This window comes from Pseudorca crassidens, chromosome 14 (genome assembly GCF_039906515.1).
Source record: "Pseudorca crassidens isolate mPseCra1 chromosome 14, mPseCra1.hap1, whole genome shotgun sequence".
Lineage (NCBI taxonomy): Eukaryota > Metazoa > Chordata > Mammalia > Artiodactyla > Delphinidae > Pseudorca > Pseudorca crassidens.
In genome coordinates this window covers 25,650,025-25,676,137 of record NC_090309.1, presented here as the reverse complement: position 1 = coordinate 25,676,137, position 26,113 = coordinate 25,650,025, and the positions used below count along the sequence as shown (strand labels likewise).

At 47.3% G+C, this 26,113-nt stretch overlaps 1 protein-coding gene and 1 long non-coding RNA gene across 3 annotated transcripts in view; one reads left to right on the top strand and one right to left on the bottom strand.

Annotated features, from left to right (window-relative positions):
* Positions 1–5,104, bottom strand: part of LOC137205612 (uncharacterized) — a 76,934-nt gene extending 71,830 nt beyond the window's left edge. Inside the window, exon 1 of the long non-coding RNA XR_010934220.1 lies at positions 4,709–5,104. This is a non-coding gene — a long non-coding RNA (uncharacterized lncRNA). The remainder of the gene's footprint in view (positions 1–4,708) is intronic.
* A 229-nt stretch (positions 5,105–5,333) lies between these two features.
* Positions 5,334–26,113, top strand: part of HK2 (hexokinase 2) — a 61,579-nt gene continuing 40,799 nt past the window's right edge. Inside the window, exons 1-2 of one of the 2 annotated variants that reach the window (XM_067704568.1) lie at positions 5,334–5,859; positions 24,990–25,152. In XM_067704568.1, the coding sequence (XP_067560669.1) occupies positions 5,797–5,859; positions 24,990–25,152 (226 nt within the window). In that variant the 5' untranslated portion in view covers positions 5,334–5,796. Of the gene's footprint in view, positions 5,860–6,149; positions 6,275–24,989; positions 25,153–26,113 lie in introns of those variants that run through there. The other variant, XM_067704569.1, reaches the window with a different exon arrangement.

Sequence of the window (26,113 nt, the reverse complement as noted above, 5' to 3'; positions counted from 1 at the left end):
TGAAGCTCGAGCCTGGGCATGTGGCCCAGGCTCTGGCAACCAACTGTAAGATGTCAGTTCAGAAGCAAATACCATAAAGAAAGGGGTGCCGTGTAGAATGCCTTCTAGCAAGGATGATGAGAGACAGACATCTAACTGTCAAAGGTGTCTATGGCACGTCCTGGATGTAAAATCCTATGCCCAGAATCAGGAGCTGGGCAGAGATGTCTGAGCCCAGTGGCCACCACGATAGCATTTTTACCAGTGGAGTTTGATGGTATAACTTGCACAACATGCTTGGATGGCTAGCCTCTGAGTCTGAGTCTCTGGCTCTGCTGAAGATCCTGAAAGGGACTATAGATTCTTCAGTAAACTCCTTTTCTGCTTAAACTAGCTTGAATGGGTTCAGTTTGCAACTGTGACAGATAAAATTAGATTGCTGTGTACACTGTGGCTTCTATTTTTCAATTTTAATTGCTTCTAAATGCCTCTTTTTCCCAATCCCTCAAATTCATACATTGAACTGTGAAACACAAGAGATTATGCAGATTATTAGTGCCCAGCATTAAAGACAATGCAATACAAGTAGTCCTAATATTTATATTCAGGGCAGGCCCACGCTCAGTCTTAAAATTCTCCATGAAATCCCATTACTTATAACATGTTGCAAACTTGATAAATTCTAATTAGAAAAAGGAATATTTGGCAAGTAGAGGTCTCTTAGCAAAGTGGCCTCTTCCCAGGGCAGCTCCCTGAAGCCTAACAGTCAGGCTCAGGTCAGTCCTATGTGAGGCAAGAGCCAGCCTTGTGTAAAAACAGACTGTCCTGAACATAGCAAGGGTTTGTTTAATAAATATTTGCTGGGCTTCCCTGGTGGCGCAGTGGTTGAGAGTCCGCCTGCCGATGCAGGGGACACGGATTCGTGCCCTGGTCCGGGAGGATCCCACATGCTGCGGAGCGGCTAGGCTTCTGAGCCATGGCTGCTGAGCCTGCGCGTCCGAGCCTGTGCTCTGCAACGGGAGAGGCCACAACAGTGAGAGGCCCGCGTACCACAAAAAAAAAAAAAATAAGTAAATAAATATTTGCTGATTGATTTCTCTCTTGGGGTTGTGGAATGTAAATTACATGGATGTGTTATTACTCTTCAACATTTGTGTGTGTCTCTCTGTGTGTGTGTATGTGTCTCTGTGTGTGTGTGAGAGAGAGAGAGAGAGAGAGAGAGATCTAAGGATCTATAAATAATAAATTCCAGGCATGGAGTTTGGAGCCAGAAAAGTCAAAGATGTAAGTCTCACCCTTGAGTGAGTAATACCTTTTAGTTTCCCATGTATAAGTTGGGGCTTATAACAATACCTACTCCAGCCACCTCCCAGGATTGGGAGCTTTGTAAGAGATAATATGCACTTAAATTACCTTGTGATTATTATCTGGTTCATGAAATGGGACCAAAGAGGGGAGTGTGGAAAAGGCTCTAAAATTAGTGTGTGGAGAAGCGATCATAGCTAACATGACCCACTGGGTTTGGTCCCATCTGCCTGGGGTCAACAGGTTTTGTAGCACTGGACTATTGGGTTTCCAAGTATTTCTAAGCAGTAGGTATCCTCTTTTTCCTCCCCCACTCCTAGCCAAAGCCATCAATTCCACCTCAGACTTTGAAACATCTAAACCTATAGCCTGACTTCCCTACCCACCCTTACCTTCGTTCAGGCCCTGGTCCTATCTTTCAGCTTCAGCCTCTTTCTGCCTCTGGTCTCTGATCTCCTTCCCCTGTATCCACATGGAGGGCAATTATTGCCCTAAAAAAGCAAATCAGATCACATAAATTCCCTAAGAATCTCTGTTGGATAGCTAAACCTATATATCTATGGTGTTTCTATATCTAAAGGGGGAAGCCCAGTTATGAGACTGTTGCAATCAGGTGAGAGATGTTGGGTGTATGAATTGTTATAAAAAATGTGAAAAATGGTTATCTCTAAGATTTTTTCTATTCATTTATCCAACAAATATTTATTGGTGCCAGGTGACAGGCACCATTTTAGACCCTGTGGATATGAGGAAACAGCATAGGTACAGATCCTGCCCTAAAGAATATATGGAAAATCAATAGGAAATCAGAGTTATGTGATAGTGACTTGGGGAACTCCTTGAGATAAACTGGTCAGGGGAAAGTCCTCTGAGGAGGTGATATTTTGCTTGAACCTCAATATGGAGGAAGAGACAGCTGGACACAGATCTGGAGAAGAATATTTCAGAAAGAAGAAAAAGGAAGAGTTAAGGCCCTTGGGTGGGAAAGAGTTTGACATTTTCGAGGAAAACATACTAGTGTGAGTGCCAAGCAGTGTACTGGGGAAAGTAGTGTAGAGTGGGGTGGACAGGGAGGCAGAGGCCATATCATATAAAGACTTAGAGGCCATTGTCAGGAGTTTGAATTTTATTCTAAGTTTGGAAGGCATTAAACTTGAGCCCGGGAGAGACACAGAATTGTTTATATTTTACAGGTCACTCTGGCCCCTGAGTAAAGAACTGACTATAGGGGTCAGGGTGGAGGTAGGCATGAATGGAAGCAGGGGGCAAGGTAGGACAATGTGGTATTGGCTCTGGCTGAGTTGCTGGTGGCTTGGCTAGGAGATGTCCGAGGACACAGAGAGAAGAGGTCAATTAATAGGATCTATTTTAGGGATCAAACTGACTGCTGATGGATTAACTGGATATGAAGGTGAGTGGGAGGAAGGAATCAAGGATGATTTAGGGGGGATGGTGATACAATTTGCTGAGACAACCAGGAAAGGAATAGATTTGGGAAGAAAAGTTGAGTTCAGCTTTGGACATGTTAAGTGGGAGATGCTAGTCACTTCAGTGGGAGATGACAAATAAGTCTGGAACTCTGGGAGAGGTCCTCGCTGTAGATTTACATTTGTGAGTCATCAGTGTGTAAATGATATAACTGTCATGGGGCTGGCAGGGAACACCAGGGAGAGAGTGTAACTAGATCAGAGAAGAGGGTGAAGGACAGCCCTGGAATATGCCAGCATTTACCAGTAGTGAAAATGGGGGTTGAGGAACCTGGAGAGTGAGGTTAGAGGGAAACCAGGAGGGTAGAGCTTCCCTGGCTTAGCAGAGGATGGTGTGTTCAGATGAGGGATTTGGTCAACTGTGCACAACATCCCTGAGAGGTGGAGTAAGACAAGGGTATAAAAGAGATAGGAATAGATAACCAACAAGGACCTACTGCTGTGTGGCACAGGGGACTATACTCAATATTTTGTAATAACCTATAAGGGAAAAGAATCTGAAAAAGAATACACACACACACACAAAACTGAATCACTGTGCCATACACCTGAAACTAACATGACATTGTAAATCAACTATACATCAAATAAAAAATTAAGTTAAATTAAAAAAGAAAAGAGAAAGGAACAGAGGATTTGGCACTTTGTAGGTCATTACGGTGACTATGACCAAAGCAGTTTTGGACCCAAGCCTGATTGGAGTGAGGGAGGGAGGGGCGAGAATGTGTAGTTGGCAAGGGTACACAGCTTTCAAGAAGTTTTGCTGGGAGGCTAGATCATGGAGGTTTATGTTTTTTTCTGTTTGTATACTCTTATTTTCCAACAATGAACATTTAATATTGTGTTTTATTATTATTATTATACATTGCAGATAGCACCCCACTGTTTATGAGAGAAGGAGAAACTCCTCAGGAGACACTGCAAACCTTCACCTTCCCTCCCCTGCGAACTTTCCAACCCCAGGCTTGCTATTCTCCACAGTCACCAGTCTCCCATAGGCTGCACTCACTCTTGCTGGCTTCCACCATGTATAAAAGTCTGGCGCCAGCATATGATCCAGCAATCCCACTCCTGGACATATACCCAGACAAAACTATAATTTGAAATGATACATGCACCCCGATGTTCATTGCAGCGCTATTTACAATAGCCAAGACATGGAAAAAACCTAAATGTCCATCTATAGATGAATGGATAAAGAAGATATGGTATGTATATACAATGGAATACTACTCAGCCATAAAAATGAATGAAATAATGCCATTTGCAGCAACATGGGTAGACCTAGAGATTCTCATGCTAAGTGAAGTATGTCAGAAAGAGAAAGATAAATACATGATATCACTTATGTATGTAAGCTAAAATACGATACAAATGAACGTATCTATGGAACAGAAACAGACTCAGATACAGAGAACAGACTTGTGGTTGCAGGTGGGGGGGAGGGGGGAAGGATTGGGAGTCTGGGGTTAGCAGATGCAAACTATTATATATAGGATGGATAAACAACAAGGTCCTACTGTATATCACAGGGAACTAGATTCAATACCCTGTGATGAACCATAATGGAAAAGAATATGAAAAAGAATATATAACTGCATCACTTTGCTGTACAGCAGAAATGAACACAGCATTGTAAATCAACTATACTTCAATAAAATTAGAAAAAAAAAAAAAAAGGAAAAAAAGAAAACGTTTGATGCCGGGCATTAGCTGTGGCTGTGACTCCTACTCCTCTCAGCATCCATAAGCCACCCCACCCCACACACGTCCAGGATCATTTGGTTACGCACTTATCACCCACCCAGTTTCACCCACGCATCAGCTGCAGACAAAGTTCTTTTCCTGCTTTTTACTTCCCGGCTCTTACAGTGGCAGGATGGGATAATAGGGAAAAGAATAGGGCCTCAAAGACGGACGTGGGTTTCTTCCCTTACCTGCCACTCATTAACTGTGTGACCTTGGGCAAGTCTCTTAAGGGCTCCGTTTCCTCATCTGTAAAACAAGGTTAGTAAAACTCACATCCATTCAGTTTTGTGGTGCCTGGCATAAAGTGAGCAGCAGTTGCGGCGGCTCACTTTGCATCAGCATTGCGCGGACGCCTGGAGCCACAATAGGTGAGAACTAAGATGTTTCAGAAATGTGACCCAGTAGCGGGGGCCCCTCACATGACCCCGAGATGCCAGACAGTGTTTCTCTCCCCGCCCAGGGCGTGTGCAAGTCCGGTGACCCGACTTTCCAGTCACCCCACACTCCGGGTCTGTGATTATGCGCCCCCCCCCCCCCCCCCATAGCTGGGCCTGACGCGGCGGTGGCTCATGCGCCTTTCCGCCCCAGCCTGTTGCCACGGACCACACGTCTCATCCATGCTGCCTGGCCCCTCCCCCTGCCCCGGGTGCGCCCCTCCAGCTTGCCGGCTCGGGTGTCTGAGCGGCCGCGCCCGCGGGCCGTCCGCTCTGACTGGCTGCACCGCTGCGGCGGGCGGCCCGTGGGCACACACACCCTCCCCGCGCAGCCAATGGGCGTGCGCGCGTCACTGACCCGGCGGCCCGCGAGCCGGCAACCCCTCAATAAGCCACATTGTTGCACGAAACTCCAGCGCAGGAGTCCCGGACCGCCGCTAGCACCAGCGTGTCACCGAGCCGAGAAGATCCGCTGGCGAGAGCAGCGCGCGTGTGAGCCGGAGAGGTCCTGTCGCCCTAGTGGAGCCAAGCTGCTATTCTTCTCAAGTTAAGCCTTAGTGATTCTGTGGCTGAAGTTAGTACCTTGACAGTGGGGGCATCCCAGCACGTCGCTGGGAGTGATTCTTGGTCCTTCAGCAGTTGTGACTATCAAAACCTGTTTTTAGAGTCCCGAAACTCTCCAGCTGGGCGCGCCATCGTGTGCCTTCTTTGTGTACCTCCCGGACTCATCGCTCCCAACCGGGCCTCCAAGCCCGGACAAAGCGGTCAGACCGCGCCGCCCTCCTCCCCCGCAAGCGCTCCAGCCTCGGTTTCCCATCTCGGCGCTGTCGGGCCGCAGCAGGATGATCGCCTCGCATCTGCTCGCCTACTTCTTTACGGAGCTCAACCATGACCAAGTGCAGAAGGTAAGTAAGCGCAGGCGGGGGCGGCTGGCTTGCCTGACAACATTGCTTTGTCCCCGGCCCTCTCTCCGGGGTCCCGGCCGGCTGGGACTCTCCTCTTAGACCCTGCGGGGACCCGCTTCCTTCCCATTCCGGGCCGCGGACGCGGAAAATATCAGCGCGGCGGGGAAAGTCCTGGGCTGGAGGAGCCACGTCCGCTAGGCACGGGCAGACGTGTGCGCGCGTGCGAGGCTTCGGGGGCTCGCGCACCGCGCGGCTCTCCCTCTCTGCGGCCCTGCGCGCGCTCGCGCTTTTTTTTTTTTTTGGAGGGTTGGGCCACCCGGCACGTAGTCTTTGACTGCTGGGCCCACGTGGGAGGAGCCCCCCTTTCGCTGCCTGAGTTCCGGCCAGAGCACGTGGGGAGAATCGTGGCGGGGGGGTGAGTTGGGGGAAGGCTCCGCTGCCGCGCGGGGTTGCCTGGGTTCCTCCCGCGCTAAAGGACCACATTTTGGGGACCTACGATTCCCCCTAGCGTTCCTCACGGCCTTGCGGAGGTGGGCTTGGGGAGAAGACCACGCGGGAAGAAGCTGGGAAAGGGTCAGAGAAACTCCGCCCGCCGCACCCCTTTCCCGGAACTGAGGCGCCCGGAACTGTGGCTCCGCGAGGGGCGTACGCCCCCCCAACGCCCATTCCCAGCGCCTGCCTCGGGGCCGCCCTGCCTTGAGTACCCCATCTTCGGGCCCGCCCCCCCAAATGGGGGGTGGACTTTGGATGTTACTTCTGGTGTACCTAAAAGTTTCTCCGAGAGGACCAACACCCCCTTTTCCCCTCTTTGCCGTCTTCCTGGAGATTTTTGTCCTTCTGAAAACGAGCTTTTCCCTGTCGTGAGCCCTGACCTGTCTGCCCGCTTCTGTCTCAGCAGCACCCCGCCTAAGTCCGAGCTCTTGCTCGGGCCAGGTCTTTTACGTAAGACAAAGCCTCTGGCCCCGCCGGGGAGCCTCGCTCTCTGTGCCTCTGGGTATGGAGAGTGGGTGGGGCTAGGCTGGGCCCCAGGCGCTCTCTGGGGAGAATTGAGTTTCTGAAACGCTCGGGATTTCGGGATTGGCTCCTGGCCCTGGGCCTCAGCTAGGACTTGAGACGAGAGAGTGGGCTGGGGCGGGGGTGGAGGGTGTCCAGATCTGTGAGTCAATGACAGAGCGTTGCTCAATTACATACTTGAAATTTCTGTATCTCAATGGGAACACATTTTTGGGCAAATGTTTTGACGTTATCTTTATGTGGGGCGACCTGCTCATACTCCCATTCTGGGGATCCTGAGAGCAAAGGAGAGGAAGGTGGGTTGCCATCACAGTGTTTTCAAAGCCGTGGTAGATGAACCCCAAAATACCGTGACATTACTTAGCCTCAGACTGGAGTAGGGAGCAGATGGCCGCTGGTTTAGTTGAGTGTTAGTCTGCTTGTAAGTGGCTGTTACCTTCTAACTCAATCCTGGGATAAGGCTCTGCTCTGCACTTTAATTCAGTTTATTTAAGAACGTGTCTGTGATCCGGCAGGACCTTGGCAACTTCGTTGGACTTCTTTGCTCAAGAAGTGAGTTAACCCTTGTGACAGTCATCTCTTGGCAAGTCCTAGAATACAAAGCTGGAGGACCATTAATTCAGGAGAGGTCTTCTCAGTTGGTTGAATATTGCCCCAGGACATTTAAATTTACTCACCCCCTGTCCAGAGGAAGGAACCTAGGACCACAAATTTACCCTCCCCGAAACCAGAGGATGGAGGCTAGGACTGGAACCTTCCTGGCCTGGAATGGGGAGGGGTCATAGCTTTAGTCCCAAACTGGAAAGAGAATTAACCAGGGTATGTAGAAATGAGTTCTAATCTCTGTTTTGTGGTTTATTAACCACAGGACTCTGAGCAAGTCACTTTGCTTCTTTGGACCGCCAATTTCTTTTTGTAAAACAGGGATGACAACAGCAACCTTCTTCACTTTGGGGAGTTGTGATGATTAAGCACAGCCATGTGAAAAGGTCTTTCTTGTAGTCTTCTCTACATTTGCAGCCTGTCAAGTGTCTCAGGGACACTTGGGTGTATTTCCTCCAAATTACCAATGGGGGCAGAATTGAGTCAGGCCTTAACTCAGCAGGTGTGGAAGCTGGGACTTGGCCTCCCAGTTTAGGTGAGCAAAGCTGCCTGTTTCCAGCAGCAGTTAGGAAATAGGGAGAGAATCAGAGAGAATATTATGGAAGGATCTTTTAAAGTTGCTACTAGAAGGAAGAATTAGGAGAGAAGGTTGAAGCTTTAGTTTTACAGTCTTTTGAAAAGGCCTTGATTTGAACTCTTCTGAAATCCCTATTATTTTACATAATCTGGGTTGTAGTCTGAGGCAGGGAAAGTTTAGGTTCACCTGCCCAAAACTAGCCCCATCAGAATCACTTGTCCCCTGATAGACAAGCCTAGTGTTTTGTGCTGATTGACACTTTGAAACTCAAGAGCAAACACATATAGCATTTACTGTGTACCAGGTGGTTTTAAGCTCTTTACATATGTTAGCTTATTAACATTCATAACAACACCATGAAGTAGATACTATTATCAGCATCCCTGTTTTACTGGTAAGGAGCTGAGACACAGAGTGACTTGTTCAAGGTCACTAGCTTTTTTGTAAAGGCTGGAAATTGAAGCCATGCATTTGGGCTCCAGAGGCCCATGCTCTTGACCACACCCCCTGCCTCTGGGACCATCAGAAGACCCCATCCTGGCCCGTGTCTGTGTTCACTCTTGGATGCTGGCAGCACACTCACCCAGCATGTCCAGAAATGCAGGTAGCTCTTCTCTTGGTCAGATTAGTGGCACCAGTACCCTCTGATTATTCTGACTGGGAGCCCTGGACCCATTTCACTGACTTTCCTTTCTGATTGCTTTACCTTGGTCAGCTGGTCTCTGGGTTACTTCAGAGGCCTCCTAGGGTGTGTTTCCAGTCTCTTTCTGGAGCCAGACTGGATCATTTCAGAAGACTGTGTACTATAACTTATATGTGGAATCTAATATGACACAAATGAACTTATTTATGAAACAGAAACAGACTCACTGACGTAGAAAACAAACTAATGGTTACCAAAGGGGAAAGGGGGTGGGGGAAGAATACATTAGGAGTTTGGGATTAGCAGATACAAACTACTATATATAAAATAGATAAACAGGGGCTTCCCTGGTGGCACAGTGGTTGAGAGTCCGCCTGCCGATGCAGGGGACACGGGTTCGTGCCCCGGTCCGGGAAGATCCCACATGCCGCGGAGCGGCTGGGCCCGTGAGCCATGGCCACTGAGCCTGCGCGTCCGGAGCCTGTGACCCGCAACGGGAGAGGCCACAACAGTGAGAGGCCCGCATACCGCAAAAAAAAAAAAAAAAAGATAAACAATAAGGTCCTACTATATAGCACAGGGGACTATATTCAACATCCTGTAATAAACCATAATGGAAAAGAATATGAAAAAGAATATGTATATATGTATGTATAACTGAATCACTTTACTGTATACCAGAAACTAAGGCAACATTGTAAATCAAATATTCCTCCAAAAAAAAAAAAGACTGCATACTGATTGCTCCCTGACCCCACCCCTCACCTCAGCCTCATCTTCTCTATCTGCATTCCCGAAGACTTGAATCACCATTCCTCTAAATGTCACACCTGGTCACCATTCCATCATACATTGGAGTTGGTAGTTACAGGGCAGGGAGAATCCTAGCTGTTCACCTTTATAGCCAGTTTATGGCCACTGGTGAGGTGTTCAGTGAGTCCAAGAATGAAGGAGTGGACCTTCCTGGGAAAAGAAGCAGAGCAAGGGCTGCAGGAAGTGGAAGAGGGTGAGAGGCAGCTGGGGGGGTGCTGGTACTGGGTTGAAGGGGTGGGTATCCAAGGGTGGAGGGACCCTTGGAGGGAAAGACAGTGAGCTGTTCCCTCAGCAAGGCCTGAGGCTTGGCGTGAGACTGATCCTGAGGGGAAAGGGAGGCAGGGAGAGAGGGGGAGAGAGAAAAAGGGTGTTTACTGTCCTCCAGCAATCAAGGGTTTTTGTCCTGTCTGCAGAGTTAGAGGATTCTTTTGATTAATTGAGCTATAAATAGTATACAAGATACAGGATTTTTGTCTCTTAAGCTTGATAATCAGGATTAACCATGGAAGTGAAATGAAGTATACATGCCTTCCTTTAGCCATTAACTGATTATTTTAACACACACAGACTGGTGACATACAATCTTGGAATATAGATAGTTCACTTGGGCTCTTTACTACATTAGTGAGGGGTAGCTTTCAACTCTGGAGTTAATGAGAGGGGAGAATATCTTGGAAGCAGAAAGATTCAACAGAACCCCCAAGAGATAAGAGTTTAATGTTTTTTGAGAACCTACTGTGGGTATAGTTACTATGTGGGAAATTGAGACTACGAAACCTTTCAGCTGTCTGCTGAGATGAGGCTCTAGAAATAGGTACTTTACATCCACTAAAGGGTCATGGCAGTCATTCTCATGGGATGGGGAATTAGGGACCTCAAGGGAATCTCAACTGATATTTTTTGAGCACCTACTATGTGCCATTAATCTTCAGATAGGGGATGAAAGTATGGGAGTAAAGTACTGATTAAAACCTTAGTAAGATTATTTTTGGCTGAGTTAACTGACATTGACAGGTACAATTTGCCTCATTTGTTCAACTTAGTATCTTAGTACCAAGTCCCTTTCCTGCTCCGAAGACAATTGATGGTAGCAGGAATATTTTGTAGCTTTTACTAATCATCCATTTGTTTTGTATTGTCAAATTTCTATTTCAGAGAGCGGCCAAGAAGCTCTTTTTTCTTTACCCCTGAATGAATTAAAATTCTCTCTGAGGCTCCTCAGACAAAGCCGACATTTTTTTTTTTTTTAACATCACTTTTCAAAGTTGAACTTTTCTAGCACCCTGAGGAGTTTGAGGGCAGCTAGGGACCCTTTTCCAGGGAGACTCAAAACAACACAAACCACAACAGTTTTCTCAAAATCTGACAGCCGTAGTAAGGAGATCTGATGTACTAAAAGAGCTCAGGAACCCCAGAAAACTGGCTTCCTTTTTTCAGATACTTCCGGTTTAAAAGGTGGCTCTTGATAACTGGTTCCTCATTATCACTGTTGAGTTTTGAAGTCAGCAAGTTTGGTTTGTTTTCCAACACTGCGTGCTGTCTGTCTTTGACTTTCAAAAGTAGTGGGGGTGGAGGTGTGGCAAATCAAATCGCGGAGTTCGCTGGCTGCGACTTAATATCTCACACCATAGATCACAGGTAGCTGTTCCTGCTTACCTCTAAAGCAGGTCTCTCAGTCTTGGTGCTATTGACATTTTGGGCTGGATAATCTTGTGAGGGGCTACCCAGCCTATCATAAAGAGCAAGAGTTTTTACCCTACCCCAATTTACAGGGGCGAAGCCTGTGGTTTTTTGTTGTTTGTTTGTTTTTAACTACTCCTTTAGAGCAGTGGTTTTCAACTATTAGTGATTTCATCCCCCAGGTGGACTTTGGTGGTGTCTGAAGACATTTTTGGTCCTCACAGGCAGGTGGATGAAGACGTGTCATTGCATCTAGTAAGCAGAGGCAAGGGATAATGCTAAACATCCTACAATGCCCAGGACAGCCCCCCTGCCAAAAAAAAAAGACTTTTCTGACCCCAAATATCTATAGGTTGAGAAACTGCATCAGAAGAACATGGTCTATCCCCCATTCCAGTATTATAGTGCATCGCTAATGGTCATACAGCTACTTAGTAGTAGCTGCAACTAGGACCATAGTTCTTAGCTCTCAGTGTGCCATGTCATGGGATAGTCATGGTGGGGAGTGGCCTTTTACAAAAGATGAATTTAAGGTGAGGTCTGCAGACCACAGTAGTTAGCAGATGTCCATGACCCCTGGCTGAAGTGTGGGTTACCTGAGTAATGTTTTCTGTTTTCAGCCAGAAAAATGTGGGCAAGGTAAGCACTCCAGGAAGCCAGTGGGAGAGAAGTTTGCTCAGCTGACCCAAGGAGAACCTCACCCTGGCTGTTGCTGGGGTTTCCCTGAAAGCCAGGCATTTTCCAGGCTTCTGAACAAGGCAGGCATGTGAGTTGGTGGAACTCCTATCTCAGGAAGCAGAGGGAAGGGGCCGTTGGTACCCACTGAGGGACAGTCCAGCAGTCACTGGGAGAGGCTGTGTGCTGAGAAGTAGAGCCAGGCTCCCTGGGGTGGAATCCTGGCTCACCACAAACCAGCTGTGTGAACTTGGGCCAGTTATTTAACCTCTCTAGGCCTCAGTTTCTTCCGCTTATAAAATGGAGAGTGGATAACACCTTAATAGGGTCTTTGTAAGGATTTAAGAGAGAGTGAATATATGTGAAGTTCTTAGAGCTGTGCCTGCTACATAGTCAACACTTTATGTGTCAAATATTAGTACATGGAGATAGACACACTCTCAGATACCTGACTGCGCTATCCATCTGGGCAGAAGCAAAAGAGGCCCCGCTTCTTTTTTCCTAAGGACCTTTAGGGCATATGGGTTCTGGCCCATTTATATTCTCTGTCTTAGGTTGGATTAGAGCAGAGGACAGGGCGGACAGAAGGATGGAAAGTTCCTAAAGCTGAGAAATAAGGAAGCTTCCTCACTGCCCCATCCAACTTCTAAAACCTTCTCTTTTCTGGGCATAGGAGACCCGTTTTTGAGCTCTTCCTCTAACTTGCTTTCCTTCTGGTCTTCTGGGGATACAGCATTCCCCTTGGGTGGAGGGGGGAGTCTCTGGGTTGCCTGGGGCATTTTGGTACACCTCAGCTTGAAGCGTCCTCCTTGGGAAGTCATGAGAGACAAAGCTGCACACTGAATAGTCACAGCATTTGTTCAACCCCTTTTCCCTGTAGAAGTCTAGTCCACTCCCTGTCGGTACCTCCCCTGGAGGGCAGAATCACAGAGGCTCCAATGGCAGTTGCTGAGGCCACTTACGCTGAAATTGGCCAATGAGATGCTTGCTGACACTTCCTCACATCTGCCCCAGACTCTGGCTTCCCACTGGGGGAACCACTTGGGGTGCCCTGTGCTGTTGAGTCACAGGACCGGGTCATGGTAGGTTTCAGTCCCACTGACCCCTGGAGTTTCAATGAAGGGAACAGTCATTCTCACATTTTCTGGCACATTGAATGGAGAGTCCCTGGCCATCTTGGTTCTCAGCAGAGAGCTCTTTGCCCCTCCTATGTAGACTCTGGGCTGTCTAGTGTGGCCCCTTCTGACACTGAGGTGCTTGGGGTTCTCGACAAAGCCGGAGAGGACCCTCAGTGTGGAACCCACACTCTACTCCCCCCATCCCTGTACAGCCTCTGTCTTGTCCAAACTTGGTTGGGAGTCTTGGCCTTGTTTCCATGGGAGCAGGAGCTAGACAATCTCCTTTTCCTTGAAGTACCGTGCTTTTTGCACTGTTGTCTGTGGATCTCTAAGCAATTCCTTAAGAGTCCTTCCCTGGAGCGTGAGTCAGACCTGAGAACCTGGCTCTGGGAACCCTCGGTGCCCATCCACCTCAGCCAGCCTTCCTGCCTCTTCTCACCTTCAGCTCAGCATCCCTGCCCTGGAGGCCTGGAGATGGTCTATGTTCTTGGAAGGCCTTGTTCCCAACCTCTTCCTTCTGGCAGCACCGTATTGTCTGATAAAGGAGTGAAACCAGATAAGCCATTGGACAGCTTTGATTTGGGCTGAGTAAGGGCATTTGAAGCTGTCGCTTTTCCTTTTTCCCATTTGAGGGACAAAAGTTCCTCCTGCTTCCTCCCATATTGTCCTGTCTCAACCCCTTCTAATGAAGCCTTTCAGCCATGTCCCACCAGTCCTCTTTTCCCCTCAATTCCCAAAGGTCTTAAATTAACAAACATGTACACCACTCGCGAAGTGCTGGGCTCTGTCTGTGAACTCTACTACAACTCAGGTCGTCCTCGGGCAGCCCTCCAGGGTAGACGTTATTATTACCTATTATTCAGAAGAAGACACCAAGGCACAGAAAGGGACAGTACCTTGCTCAAGGGCAAGCCAGAATTCAAACCCAGGCAGTATGATTCCAGAGCCCAGACACTTAGCCTCAGTGTGGGGCTGCCTGGGACAACTGGAGATAGCCAGTTGTCTTTCAGTTTCATGGGGTTATCAGTCCGGGGTCAGTTGGGAAGGGACCTTTGAGATCATCTCGTCCAAACCTTTATTTTGCAGTTGAGGAAACCGGGTGCCATGTACTAAGGGACCAGCCAAGAACCCAGTTTCTCCACCATTTCCTGAAAGGAAACCCAGATTCCTTTCAGCGCCATTGGCATAGAATGGGCTCTTCTCATCATTCAGGTGTGGGCTCCCTAAGAACCATGAGCAGGATTTGATTTGTGGCCTGTACCTAAGGTGACCCTATAATTTGTCCAAACTGGGCCACTTTTGAGAGTAAAAGGAGACACTGTTAACAGTTATGCTGCTACCACACTGTAAACATTGTCCTGGGCAAACTGGGATATATGGTTGCCCTGCTTATGGTGGGTGTGTCTGGGGTGGGTAGAGCAGACAGGGAAGTTCTGGGGCTGGACATGTTATAAAGAGACAGACCCAAAGTGATTTGGTCCAGCAGGTGGACAGTTGGCAGCAGACAAGAGTGGGGAGTTCAGATGCCCCTGTGGGCATATGGGCTCAGGGGCAGACTCTGGTCCCTGACATGGGGCTGGCCAGGGGAGGCAGAGTTTGACCCCTAGGGGATCTGGGGTACTGGCCAGGGCAGCTAGGTAGATGGAGAGGAAACTCTGCTGCTGCCAGGATCGCATGCAGTGTGGGCCCAGGCCTGAAGAACAAGGCCAGGCTCTGAGCACCTGGGCAGTCTGCAGTAGCCAGCTCTTCCCCTTTACCCAAGTTACTCTCTCACTCCTCTCCTCGGCATTCCTGTCACCCCTTGATGTCACCATAACAAATATGTCTTGAGCATCTACTGTATCTCAGTACTGAGAGAGCTCTGGCATCACAAATATGAAGTTGGGAACATGTAGTCAGTGCCTTTTAGTCCTCTGGGACCAGTGAGAGCAAGAGACACAAGTGTCAAAAGTGTGTTACTATAACCAGCTGGGAACTTGGGGAATGTATTTGGGGTGAAGGACAAGTGGGAGTTTGTTAGGCCAGAGCAGGAGAACATTCTAGGCATGGGGTCAACACATATGTTTAACCTTTTCAAGACAAAAACTCCTCAGAATTGTACTGATGTATGTGATTTAAGTGATTGTAAATCTGTCTTTTATTATAGTGAAAGAAACTGCTTACTCTCTGCCTTATTCCTTCAGTTTATAATAACTTGTTGACCTATTTGCCTCCCACCAATAGACTGGACACTTGCAGGCAGAAGGGTCTTCTTTATCCCGGCATCCTCAGCGCCTGGCGCTGGCACACTCAATTTAGTGCTCAATCATTATGTGCAGGCGAATGGGGACATATTATTCCTTTGCACTGCTGCCCCATAGTCTGAGGATAGGAGGGTCCTGGGACAGGCGTCCCAAATGCCTGTCTCCTGGACCCCAGACAGGTGCTACTGCCTGAGGTCTGTCTGGCTGTAACTCGATGCAGCCCAAGAACTGGAAGAACAGGAAACCCTGTGACTCACGGTGCAACAGGATCCTGGAGGAGTGGCCTGTAAGCCTCCTCAGTGAGCTCCACACTCACCCTGCGCTGCTCCAGCCATGTGAGTACGCAGTGCGTCAGCTGGAATCTCCCTGAGGTGGCGCGCCGCCCTAGTGGGGGTCCGCCTTGTCCCATCTGAAAAAAGTGTCGAGGCAGATCTGTCACTTCGTTAGCTGTGTTTCAGAGGACAGGAGGCTTAAAGAATCCAGGATCTGCTCTGTCTTTTCCTCCCCAACTCATCCTTTTTTTTTAAATCTTATCGGAAACATCTGGCCTTGGCTTGGCAACATTACAGGATAAACTTGCTGCTCTTTGCACAGTCTCGGTCCTCCCAGGAGGAGTCTGTGAAGACACTATTATTAATGAGGCCACTGATGGTAGTTACCTAGCTTTCCCTGTGTGGGCACACCTATGCCCCGGGTTAGGGCACTCATCTGGCCACTGGGTGTTATGGGTCCTGTCAGGGACTTTGGCCTGCGATTTGGGGAAGCTTCTTCAAACCTTGGTTTCCTTGTCAAAGATTTGCAGTGAAACACTGGCAAAGGAATAATGGAAGATATGAAATTCTTTTGAAACTAAGTTGCAAGCATGTGTCAGCACATAGAGTCACTGGAAGGCTATGTACGGCTGCATTTAGGTTATGGCTTTCCCCTCTGATTTGACCTCTTTGGCCAGACCATGTGAGTAGGTAGACTAGGGCCTAATCAGTGCCTTGTCCTTTTTCCTTCCTATGTTTTTAAATTGAAGTATAATTTATATAGAGAACTGAACACACCAGGTAACTACCACCCAGATCCAGTAACAAATTATTACCAACAATAGCAGGTATACCCCCCACTAAGTATAATCACTATCCTGACTTCTACCGGCCTAGATCTGTTTCTGTACTTACTATAAATGGACTCATATGATCTGTTCCTTTTTGTATCTGGCTTTTTTTACCCAACTTTATATTGTGAGATTCATCTATATATGTAGTTGGTTGTGACGGTAAGTACTGCCTTCTCATTGCTGTATAGTACCCTGCCCCTGCCTCTCTAACCCTGTTTTGACTATAGTTGAATTAAAGCAGATGAGATTAGTCAAAGCCCTTCACTTCAAGAAGGTGTGGTTCTTCCTAAATTTCTTTCTAGGAGGCTAGGTTGGATCCTTGGAGTCTGGTCTAATATATATATATATATATACACACACACACACATATATATATATATATAATATACATATATATTATATATATACAGTATATATATAATATATATATACACCTGATTGTATCTTTAGGACAAAAACACGAGTGCTAGGAAAGCTAAAATTCAGTCAGTTGGTCTGCTTGAGGTCCAGAAGCAGCTAAAATGTAGGAATTAGCTAGAGTTCATTCAGCACCTCCTGGAGAGAAGGTTCTAGGTACTAAATCAGAAATACCCAAAGACGGGCTTCCCTGGTGGTGCAGTGGTTGAGAGTCTGCCTGCCGATGCAGGGGACGCGGGTTCGTGCCCCAGTCCGGGAAGATCCCACATGCCACGGAGCGGCTGCACCCGTGAGCCATGGCCGCTGAGCCTGCGCGTCCGGAGCCTGTGCTCCGCAACGGGAGAGGCCACAGCAGTGAGAGGCCCGCGTACTGCAAAAAAAAAAAAAAAAAAAGAAAAAAAAAGAAATACCCAAAGACTGGAGAAAGAAGTCCAGCAGTGCAATAGTGCCTCAGGGTGTTCCTGTGTCCTTGGCTCTGACTATGCTTATGGGATTGTTGTCTTATCCAGTTTGGTCACTTGAATTCACCCTTCTACCAGGAGGGTGGGTTCTGTAGGGATGACTGATGAGCGTTTGCTCGATTATGTATTATTTATTTTCTGCCTACTTATTAAAAGAATTAGGTGGTACGGGTGATATGGTTCAGCTTTCACTGAAAGGACTTCGAGAATAAGAGTCATGGAACAGGCAGAAATGATTATCAAAAAACTTAGTGCGTTAAAGTCGAGTACGGAGCCCTGAGCTTCCTGATAGTCAAGGCAAAAAGGACAGCTCTCCTTTTTTTAAAGAAATTTATTTATTTATTTTTGACTGCTTTGGGTCTTCATTGCTGTGCGCAGGCTTTCCTTTAGTTGCGGCAAGCGGGGGCCACTCTTCTTTGCGGTGTGTGGGCTTCAGTAGTTGTGGCACATGGGCCCAGCAGTTATGGCTCTCTGACTCTAGAGCGCAGGCTCAGCAGTTCTGGTGCACGGGCTTAGTTGCTCCGAGGCATGTGGGATCTTCCCAGACCAGGGCTCGAACCTGCAACCCCTGCCTTAGGCAGGTGGATTCCCAACCACTGCGCCACCAGGGAAGCCCAGGACAGCTCTCCTTGAGTCAGTTGTTTTAATTTCATTGGCCTGTAGCAGGAAGCACAGTGACTCTGGGCAGCCAGACTTTCTCCTGACACTAAACCCTACAGAGAATTGACTGATCAGTGAACAACACAGCAACTTTACACAGTGGGGTGATCTTTATGATTCTTCCTTCCCATGATTAAAGGTGATAGGATTAAATCATTCTAATATGAAGGCATTGCAAAAGGGAGCTAATGCAATGTAGTGAGGTGAGTGGCTTTCTGGTTCTAAAGTTCATAACCTCCTTCTAGGATCTTGGGCTTGCCCACACCTTCTGAGCCTTTTCACATGATCTCCCTACTGTCTCCACGTCAACATACATCCAGTGACATGTATGTTGGATATGTATGTTCTTAGCCTGGAAGAACTCTCCCCTGAATGCCAGTCTCACAGGCCACTTACTCATACATGTGACACTTCCCATGGGCTGCTTTGCATTGTTCTTGCCTTTCTTAACTCCTAAGACCCATCCCTCCATTCATTTCAGAGACATTGATTGAGTCTATAGTGAGTTGAGTTCTGTGCTCTCTCGTAAAGTCCTAGAGAACAGGAATCCTGATTTCTTAAAAAAATTTAAAAAACATTTGTGTGTGTGTGTGTGTAAAGTTGACCCTTGAACAATATGGGTTTGAGCTGTATGGGTCCACTTATATGTAGATTGTTTTCAATAAATATATTCTATGGTACTACATTACTGCATGATTTGCGGTTGGTTGGATGCGTAACTATGTATAAGGAGTGCCGACTGTGGATTTTCCACTGTGTGAGGGTTGGCACTCCAACCCCTGTGTAGTTCAAGGGTCAACTGTATATATATTTAAAGTGTACAATTCAGTGGCATTAAGCACATTCACATACAACTATCACCACTATCCATCTCCACAGCTGATTTCTTTTTAAATTATGTTCCTGTATACTATAGTGCTTTGCATGTAATTGGTTTTCAACACAGACTGTAAAGTGAGAGAATCTGGGGTCAGCGATTCAGGGGTTGTATGATAGGAATCTTACAGATTTAGATGTTGAAATTTAAGGTTTCTTCTATACTTTCCTTTGAGACCTCTTAAGGTATTCAAGGTAGGATTTATGGCAGTTTATATAACAAAGTCTCAGCGTTGGAATATTGTTCTTTTCTGGATGTAAGTAGTTTGATCAGGACCATTTTCCCACTGGGACCAGATAGGGTGTCCTCACAACCCGGGGAAGGTCACTAGCCATTCAACTGGAATTGGCCTGCAAGATGATACAGGCCCTTGGGGATGATTGGGGATAGGATTATCATTTATTGTTTCTGACAATAGAGTAAGGGATCTGGGTGATCCAAATTCTAGTGTCAACTCTGTGACCTTAGTCAAGGCTGTTACCTTGGCCTCAGTTTCTCTGAGGTTCCTTTCTAGCTCTCACCTCCAGGGTTTCCTTTCTGGGCTTCCTCATACCAGGCTGGGGCTGTGTCTGCCACACCTGAGCCACTGCCCTCTTTGAGGTGGAGCCTCTACAAGGGTGATCTTCTGCTTCCTCCATTCCTTGCATCATTGCTATGACACAGTTTCTCCTCTTCAGTGCTAGTCTGGAGGAAACTGTGGGCACTTAAGAAGATGGGCTTTCCATTTGGAGTGTTATCTTATTTCATAAATAGTATGGGGTTAATTTTGTTGTTGAACATAAGTTCACATGCCCGACAAACGGTGGGGCCAAATACGCCGACATGTTGGAGTTTGGAGCAGAGAAAGGTTTGTTGCAAGGGCCATGCAGGGAGAACAGGGGGCTTGTGCTTAAAAGACTAGAACTCCCTTGATTGTTTTCAGGGAAGAGTTTTTATAGGCAAATTTTGGGGTGAGGGCTACAAGGTATGTGGCTTTCTTCTGATTGGTTGGTGGTGAGGTAACTGGGCGGTGCTCCAGGAATCTTGTGCTGAGCCTTAAGTTCCCATCCTCTATCTGGATGGGGGCCTTAGTTCTTGCAGAAGTACTCAGAGATAATTGTTATGTGTATCCCTTGAGGAGGAACCAGGACTCTGCTTTATCGCTTCACTATTGTTTCTTGACTGCTCCTTCTTTGTTTCTGCATTCCCTCCCTTCCCTAGTTAGTAACTGTTTGAATCCGACCTTTAGAACTCTGCGAAAGTCTAGGAGGCTGAAGCCTTTTTCCCACAAACATGAACTAGGACTCGGAAAGGCTTTTGTACCTGGGAAGGCCCTAAAGGGTCCTGCTTGTTTCCAGTTTCTCTTTAGAACTTCTGCCTGTACCCACAGTTCTGTAGAGGAGGCAGGCATGGACTGGTATGTTATGGGAAGAAAGAAATTGACCAGAATTGCTCAATGAGGAAGTTCTAATCTCGAGATTGCTAAATAGATGTATCTAAAACTACTATCTCTCTTTAGTCCCTTGTTTCTGGGTAGGCAAGTGGCCTTCCCATACCTCAGCCAGGCTTTGCTTCTGGCCTGCCTCTGTTTCCCCAGCCTGGAATGCCCCCTCCTTTCCTTCTTTATTCCTGATAGAGATTTAAAGAGGAGCAGCCCAGTGTGATAGGCCACACACCCACCGCAGAAAGAGAAGGAGCAATTTGGGGAACCAGCCCCTGTTTTGCTAACCCCAATATGACTAAATAGGGTTAAGAAATGTCCTTGATCCTCTGAGGGTACCACTTGTCAGAGATGAGTCTGGGAGAAGAAGAGGAAAATGGGTAGCAAAAAAGGTTAGATAGATGGAGAGCTTTACATATGTCACCTCATTTATGCCAGTGACTCTGTTGTGAGTGCTAGTCCTCCCATTTTAGAGGGAGGAAACTGGGACTCAGACACCTGTACAAATGCTAGAGCCAGGATTTGAACACTGACTTTTCTGATGCCACAGCCTGTACTTCACCACAACCAGCTACTAAATAAGGGTTGGCTTGAATGTTTCTACTTTGATAGTTTCCAACAACTGAAATTTGTTTTCAACAAGTACAGGGTTTGTCTCTCCAACTCCCAGCACCCAGGATCAACACAGGATTATTTCACACTTTAGCCTAATGTCTTAAGTAATGACTTTCAAAGATCCCAGGCAGAAAGTGGTAAAAATGACCTTGAGCAGTGTTGACCAGAACATAGCCCATCATTATTACATTATTGACATGGTGGATACCAGCCAAAGGAGAGGGGGAGATGTTTGAGCACCCAGACAGACCTAAAGGTGTCAGTTTGATTAGTCTGGAATAGATCTTTGGAATTCTTAGTGTGTCATTCTTATGTGCAGCCAAGTTTGGGAACTATTATCCCAAGTGGCAGAATAGAGAATAGATGGAAATGATCAGAAAGTAGATTTATGTCAGATTGAGGAAAAGCTTTCTAATAACTAGAGCTGACCAACAGTAGAAGCTGACCAACTTTGAGAAGTGGTGAGCCTGTCATGCTTGGAAGCATTCAAACCTAGGCCTTATGACTATTGGGGTGAAAGGGACAAACTAGATAAACTCAAATGCTATGTTCAGTGGGATTTTGAACTCACATTACCCCAAGATCCCTTCTAAGAGTTAGTATTTTTTAGCCATAGTCTTACTATGCTGTTTACATTTGGTAACATGAACGACATTCTCCCATGACTTTGCTCGTTCCTTGTGCTCCCTCCTTCTGGCTGCACTGTGAGTGAAAGTTGGAAGGATTATGCCAAGTTCATTTTCTTCCTTCCCAATCCAGGAAAAAGGTCTTCGTATGGAGACTGCTTCTTGTTTCTAACTTCTGCTTCCCTTGGCTACCCTTCACTCAACACAGCGGTTCTGACCAAGGCTAGGTGGGCCTCAGTGGTGTGTTTAGGAAGCTGTAACATCAGGTGATTAATCAGCCTTTCCTGAGTGGCCCTAAGAAACTCAGGGAGGATACATCATCATGCCCGTCATCATGGCCCAAAGAGAAGAAGTTCGGGCCAAGGTGCTATAGTTGCATTTTTCATAGCTGTCCCATATCCTTTCTCTTAGTCTCATCTGATGGAGAGGAAATCAAAGCACTGAGGTTATCCAAGAAACTACAGGGCAGAGGGTGCTCTCCCGCACTAAGAGGGTCCACAGGAAAGGCGACTGTGGTGGTCCTAAGGGCCTGGCTTTAGAGCCAGACACCTCGGTTTGAATCCTAGTTCTGACCCTCACCAAGTGACCTGTAAAACAGGGTTGTAGAAGTATTACAAAAGAACAAAGGAAGTCAAGTCAGTAAACCCATAGGATGGTTTCTGGCAGGTAAGAAATGCTGGGTAAATGTTTAGCTACTGTAACGATCATCATCGTTTTCATCTGTCACTGAACACTTAAATATGATTATAATCTCTTTGAGTAAAGTCTGACTGTTTAACTTGTTAGGTTCTTTGAGAGTTAAGACTGGATTTCCAACAAGGCTTGTAGCAGTTTAAACATCAGAGTTAAATTAAGCATGGCTGCTGTAGAATTATGGCCATTCCACATTTGCTCTTTTGTGCTCATGACCTCACACTCCAAGAAGTGACAGTGCAGCCTCTTAACAAGGCAGTACAGGCTTTGCTTTCCCACACAGGAACTCTCTTGCTTCCTTTGCAACATCTGGAGCCATCCATGGAGGTGGGGGTGGATGGCAGTGAGGCCTCTGGACCTCTCTTCTCTTTGGGAAAGTAGTAACGTGGGAGCTCCAACTTAGTCATGTGTCAAACTCATGATAATGTCCAGAGATATGTCCGCTGCCTTCTCATCTGCCAGGGCAGCCCCATCGGCCATGCCCTCCACTGTTTGCCCTTCCTATCTGTGTGGTGGGATGACTGGAATAGAAGATGGCCTTTTAGTGGACATGGCCAGCCTGAATGTGCTGTAGTGCCATTTGGCCTGTATAGACCCTGCTGTTCAGCAGAGAGGGGCGTTCATCAGGCAGAGCAGAGAAGAGCACAGATGAGCTGGGCTGCCCTGTCCAGTCCTGGCTTAGCTTTTGCACCTGTGTGATGGTGGGCATGTTGCCTTTCCCTTTTGGTGGAATGGAGGAGATAACACTACCTACCTCACAGGGCTGTTATGAGGATTAAATGGGTTAATGGGTATAAAACCTTGAAAACAGGTTTTGCTGAAGGGTTTGCCGTTATTACTATTGCCTCTGAGGGCGTCTCAGGCTGTACCTGGACGTGACTTGGCGTTAGCCTCTGGTCTGGTGGCTGGGACTTTGTATGCTAGCACTGAGATGCATAAGCCATAATGTAGTGTTCCTGGGCCAGCCCAGGCGTCATTGGGTTTGGAACAGGAGGCCTCTGCGGTGATTTACGTTGCCTTGGGCTCAGAGTCTCCAGCAATTTGTCTCCCACTGCACCAACAGGGAGAGAACTTGTCTGAGGCTGTATGCTTTTTCCTCCTGGGAGCCTCAAATATCATTATGGGGTTAGGCCAGCCTCCTCAGGAGCACCCTGGCTCCCCAGGATTGTAGGAAGCCCAGATCAGTGACCCAGCTTGGGGTGGGGGCTGGTGCCCCACAGCCCCAGGAGGCTGAGGCAGATAGTGGGCTCAAGGCCATCGAGGTGCCAGGAGCCTGAAACCAGAAAACAGAGTTGATGGTTGGCGTCGTCCTGGTTTAGACCAATGGAGTTAGATGTCTGCTGTAGCTCTTTAATAAAAGCTGGCAGCAAGGGAATTGGGGGAAATCCTCATTTCTGCGAATTTAAAACCCTGCATGACAAGCAGTGGTAGTGGTCATCAGCCACGCTTTGCCCTTGGGAATCCTGGAGTTTTGGAGCTGGGAAGACCAGGGTCCCTTCTGGTCCCCCAGTCTGCTGATGAGGCTGGGAGTGCCAGGACCACCATCCTCATACCTTGAGGGCACAGCTATGAGCTGGCCCAAGGGTCCTGATTCTACTCCTACCCTTTGTGGCCAGCAGCCTTACCCGTCCTGGACACTGCTGCTGAGAACAGGGATGTTGTGGAAACTTGTGCTCCTCCTTGGATGGATTTCTATCAGACCTTTTCCTTATAGGAGAAAACTGGGAATATCCGTAGGTGGGGCCGATGAGAGCTTTCAATAAGCAGACTGTCTGAGGGGGACTCCTGTTGTTTTTCCTTCTCCTGGTGTTAAATCTGGGAAAAGTTTTTGTAAATTTATGTTGGAAGCAAGATAAATGAAATGACTAGGGAGAGCTGCCTCTGCCTCTGAGGATGGGGGAGGTTGCTTTACCATGTGTATCGAGCCTCTGTTAATGTGTCAGGCAGTGTGCTAGGCTCCAGGAATGCAAGGGTGAACAAATAGTCATGGTTCTTCTTGCCCTTGGTGCTTATGATCTGGACCCTAATAAATATGTATTTCCAAATTGAGGATGGTGTTGTGAAGGGAAAAGTCTGAGTCTGCAGAAAAAACAGTGAAGCCTGATTGTTTTATTAGGGACAGTAGAGAAGGCCTCCATGCAGAGAGGCCTGAAGGATTGGTAAGGGATCCGCAGATGAAGAGCAAGGTGAGGATCTATGGGGCCTGCATGAACAGTCTTCTAGGCAGGGAAGGGCAAGTTGGGTGAGTTGGGGGACTGAACCAAGGCTGATCTGCACAAGGAGTGCAGAGGCACACAGTAAGATGGGGAGTGGGAGAGGCCTGGCTATATAGGTAGGGCCTTGGAAGGATTTAGGGTTTGGCGCCAATGGGAAGTCACTGAAAGTCTTTAAGCAGGGGAATAGTAGTCTGTCTGGGGATGGAAAATGGATGGAAGAGGGAATAGTATTGTAGAATCGGGGATTTTATTAGTCCAGGCAAGAAGCTATGGCTGCTTGGCCTGTGGTGAGGGCTAATAGGGTTGGCATGACTGGCCTTATGAGTGTGGGGGAGGACAAGAGATGAGGGCCAGTAATGAACCCCAGCTCCAGGGATGTTGTCATAGGCATTTAAACTCAACCTATCTGAAAAGAACTCTTCCCTAATTGGCCTTTCCCCTGGTCTTTAACATTCTCCCGAAATAAAATTTAATTTTAATTTGTAGTTTAGTTTTTTTTTTTTTTTTTTTAAAGACAAGTCCTGTCATAGAGTCTGGTTAAATGGTCTTTAATAATAACCTTCCGTACATAACAGATTTTATCCTTTTGAGGAGCTAAGTGATGTTCCATGATGTAGATGCATGCCATAATTCATTTAACATATAATTGCTACTCTCATTTTCCTCTCTTTCAGGTTGACCAGTATCTCTACCACATGCGTCTTTCTGATGAGACCCTCCTGGAGATTGCTAAGCGGTTCCGCAAGGAGATGGAGAAAGGGCTTGGAGCTACCACCCACCCCACTGCTTCAGTAAAAATGCTGCCTACCTTTGTGAGGTCTACTCCAGATGGGACAGGTATTATACCCCTGGGAGAAGGCTCTGGGTGCTCCATTGCCTGGGAGAGATTTGGGTAACTTTGCTTAGGGACCCAAAGAACTATATACGACAGTGAAGGTTCTTTGGTTTCAAGCCTCAGAAGCCAACCCTTGTTAACTTAAGCATGCAGGGATTTGAATGGAAGTCCTGGCGGCCAAGGAGAAGTAAATCTCTGTCAGCCCTGCTGGGGTACTGCTGTCAGCCATTTGTTTCCCATCCATGTGCTGAGAAAGGCTGTTTGGCTCAGTTTGGGATTTTACAGCTTCACTGAGATTGCACACAATGAAAGTGATGAATAACAAACGTGCCTAATATGGTCACGGCCATAGGCCCTGTCAGTCACTCTCGGGCCCATCTAACTGGCACATTCCACAGACTTGTTGGAGAAACAGTGTGGTATAGGTTGTTCTAGACTGTGTTTTGAACTCCATGAATAAAGACTACTAGAAGTCCAAATAAGCTTGGAAGAATGTGAAAGAGACATGGTACATATTAAAGTATTAAAGGCTCTGAAACTGTGCAATTAGAACCTGTCAAGCTTTGTGTTATCCCCTTATTTGGATACAGAGTCTATTTCATGATGCACTGCCCAGCAAGTGATTTAATTAAACTGGAGAAAAGGGACATGATGGAGACTGAAGTTGGAAGGTGGGTTGGGGCTAGATTCAGAAGGCCTTGCATGCACACCTGAAACACTGAGTCTTTCTTCAGTAATAGGCATTGGGGAGTAACTGAAAGTTTTTGAGGGGTGTGAGCAGAACTGTATTGGTAATGCATATCATTAGCAGTTTATGCAGAGCGGGGGAGGGGGGTGGTGATGGGTGGATGGTAGAGCATAGGGCATGGCCCTGGTGGGATGTAGTGGGCAGAGACCAGAGAGGATTCAAAGGTGATGCCAGGGTGTTGAGCCCAGCTGCCCAGGGGTGGCAACATCCTCAGA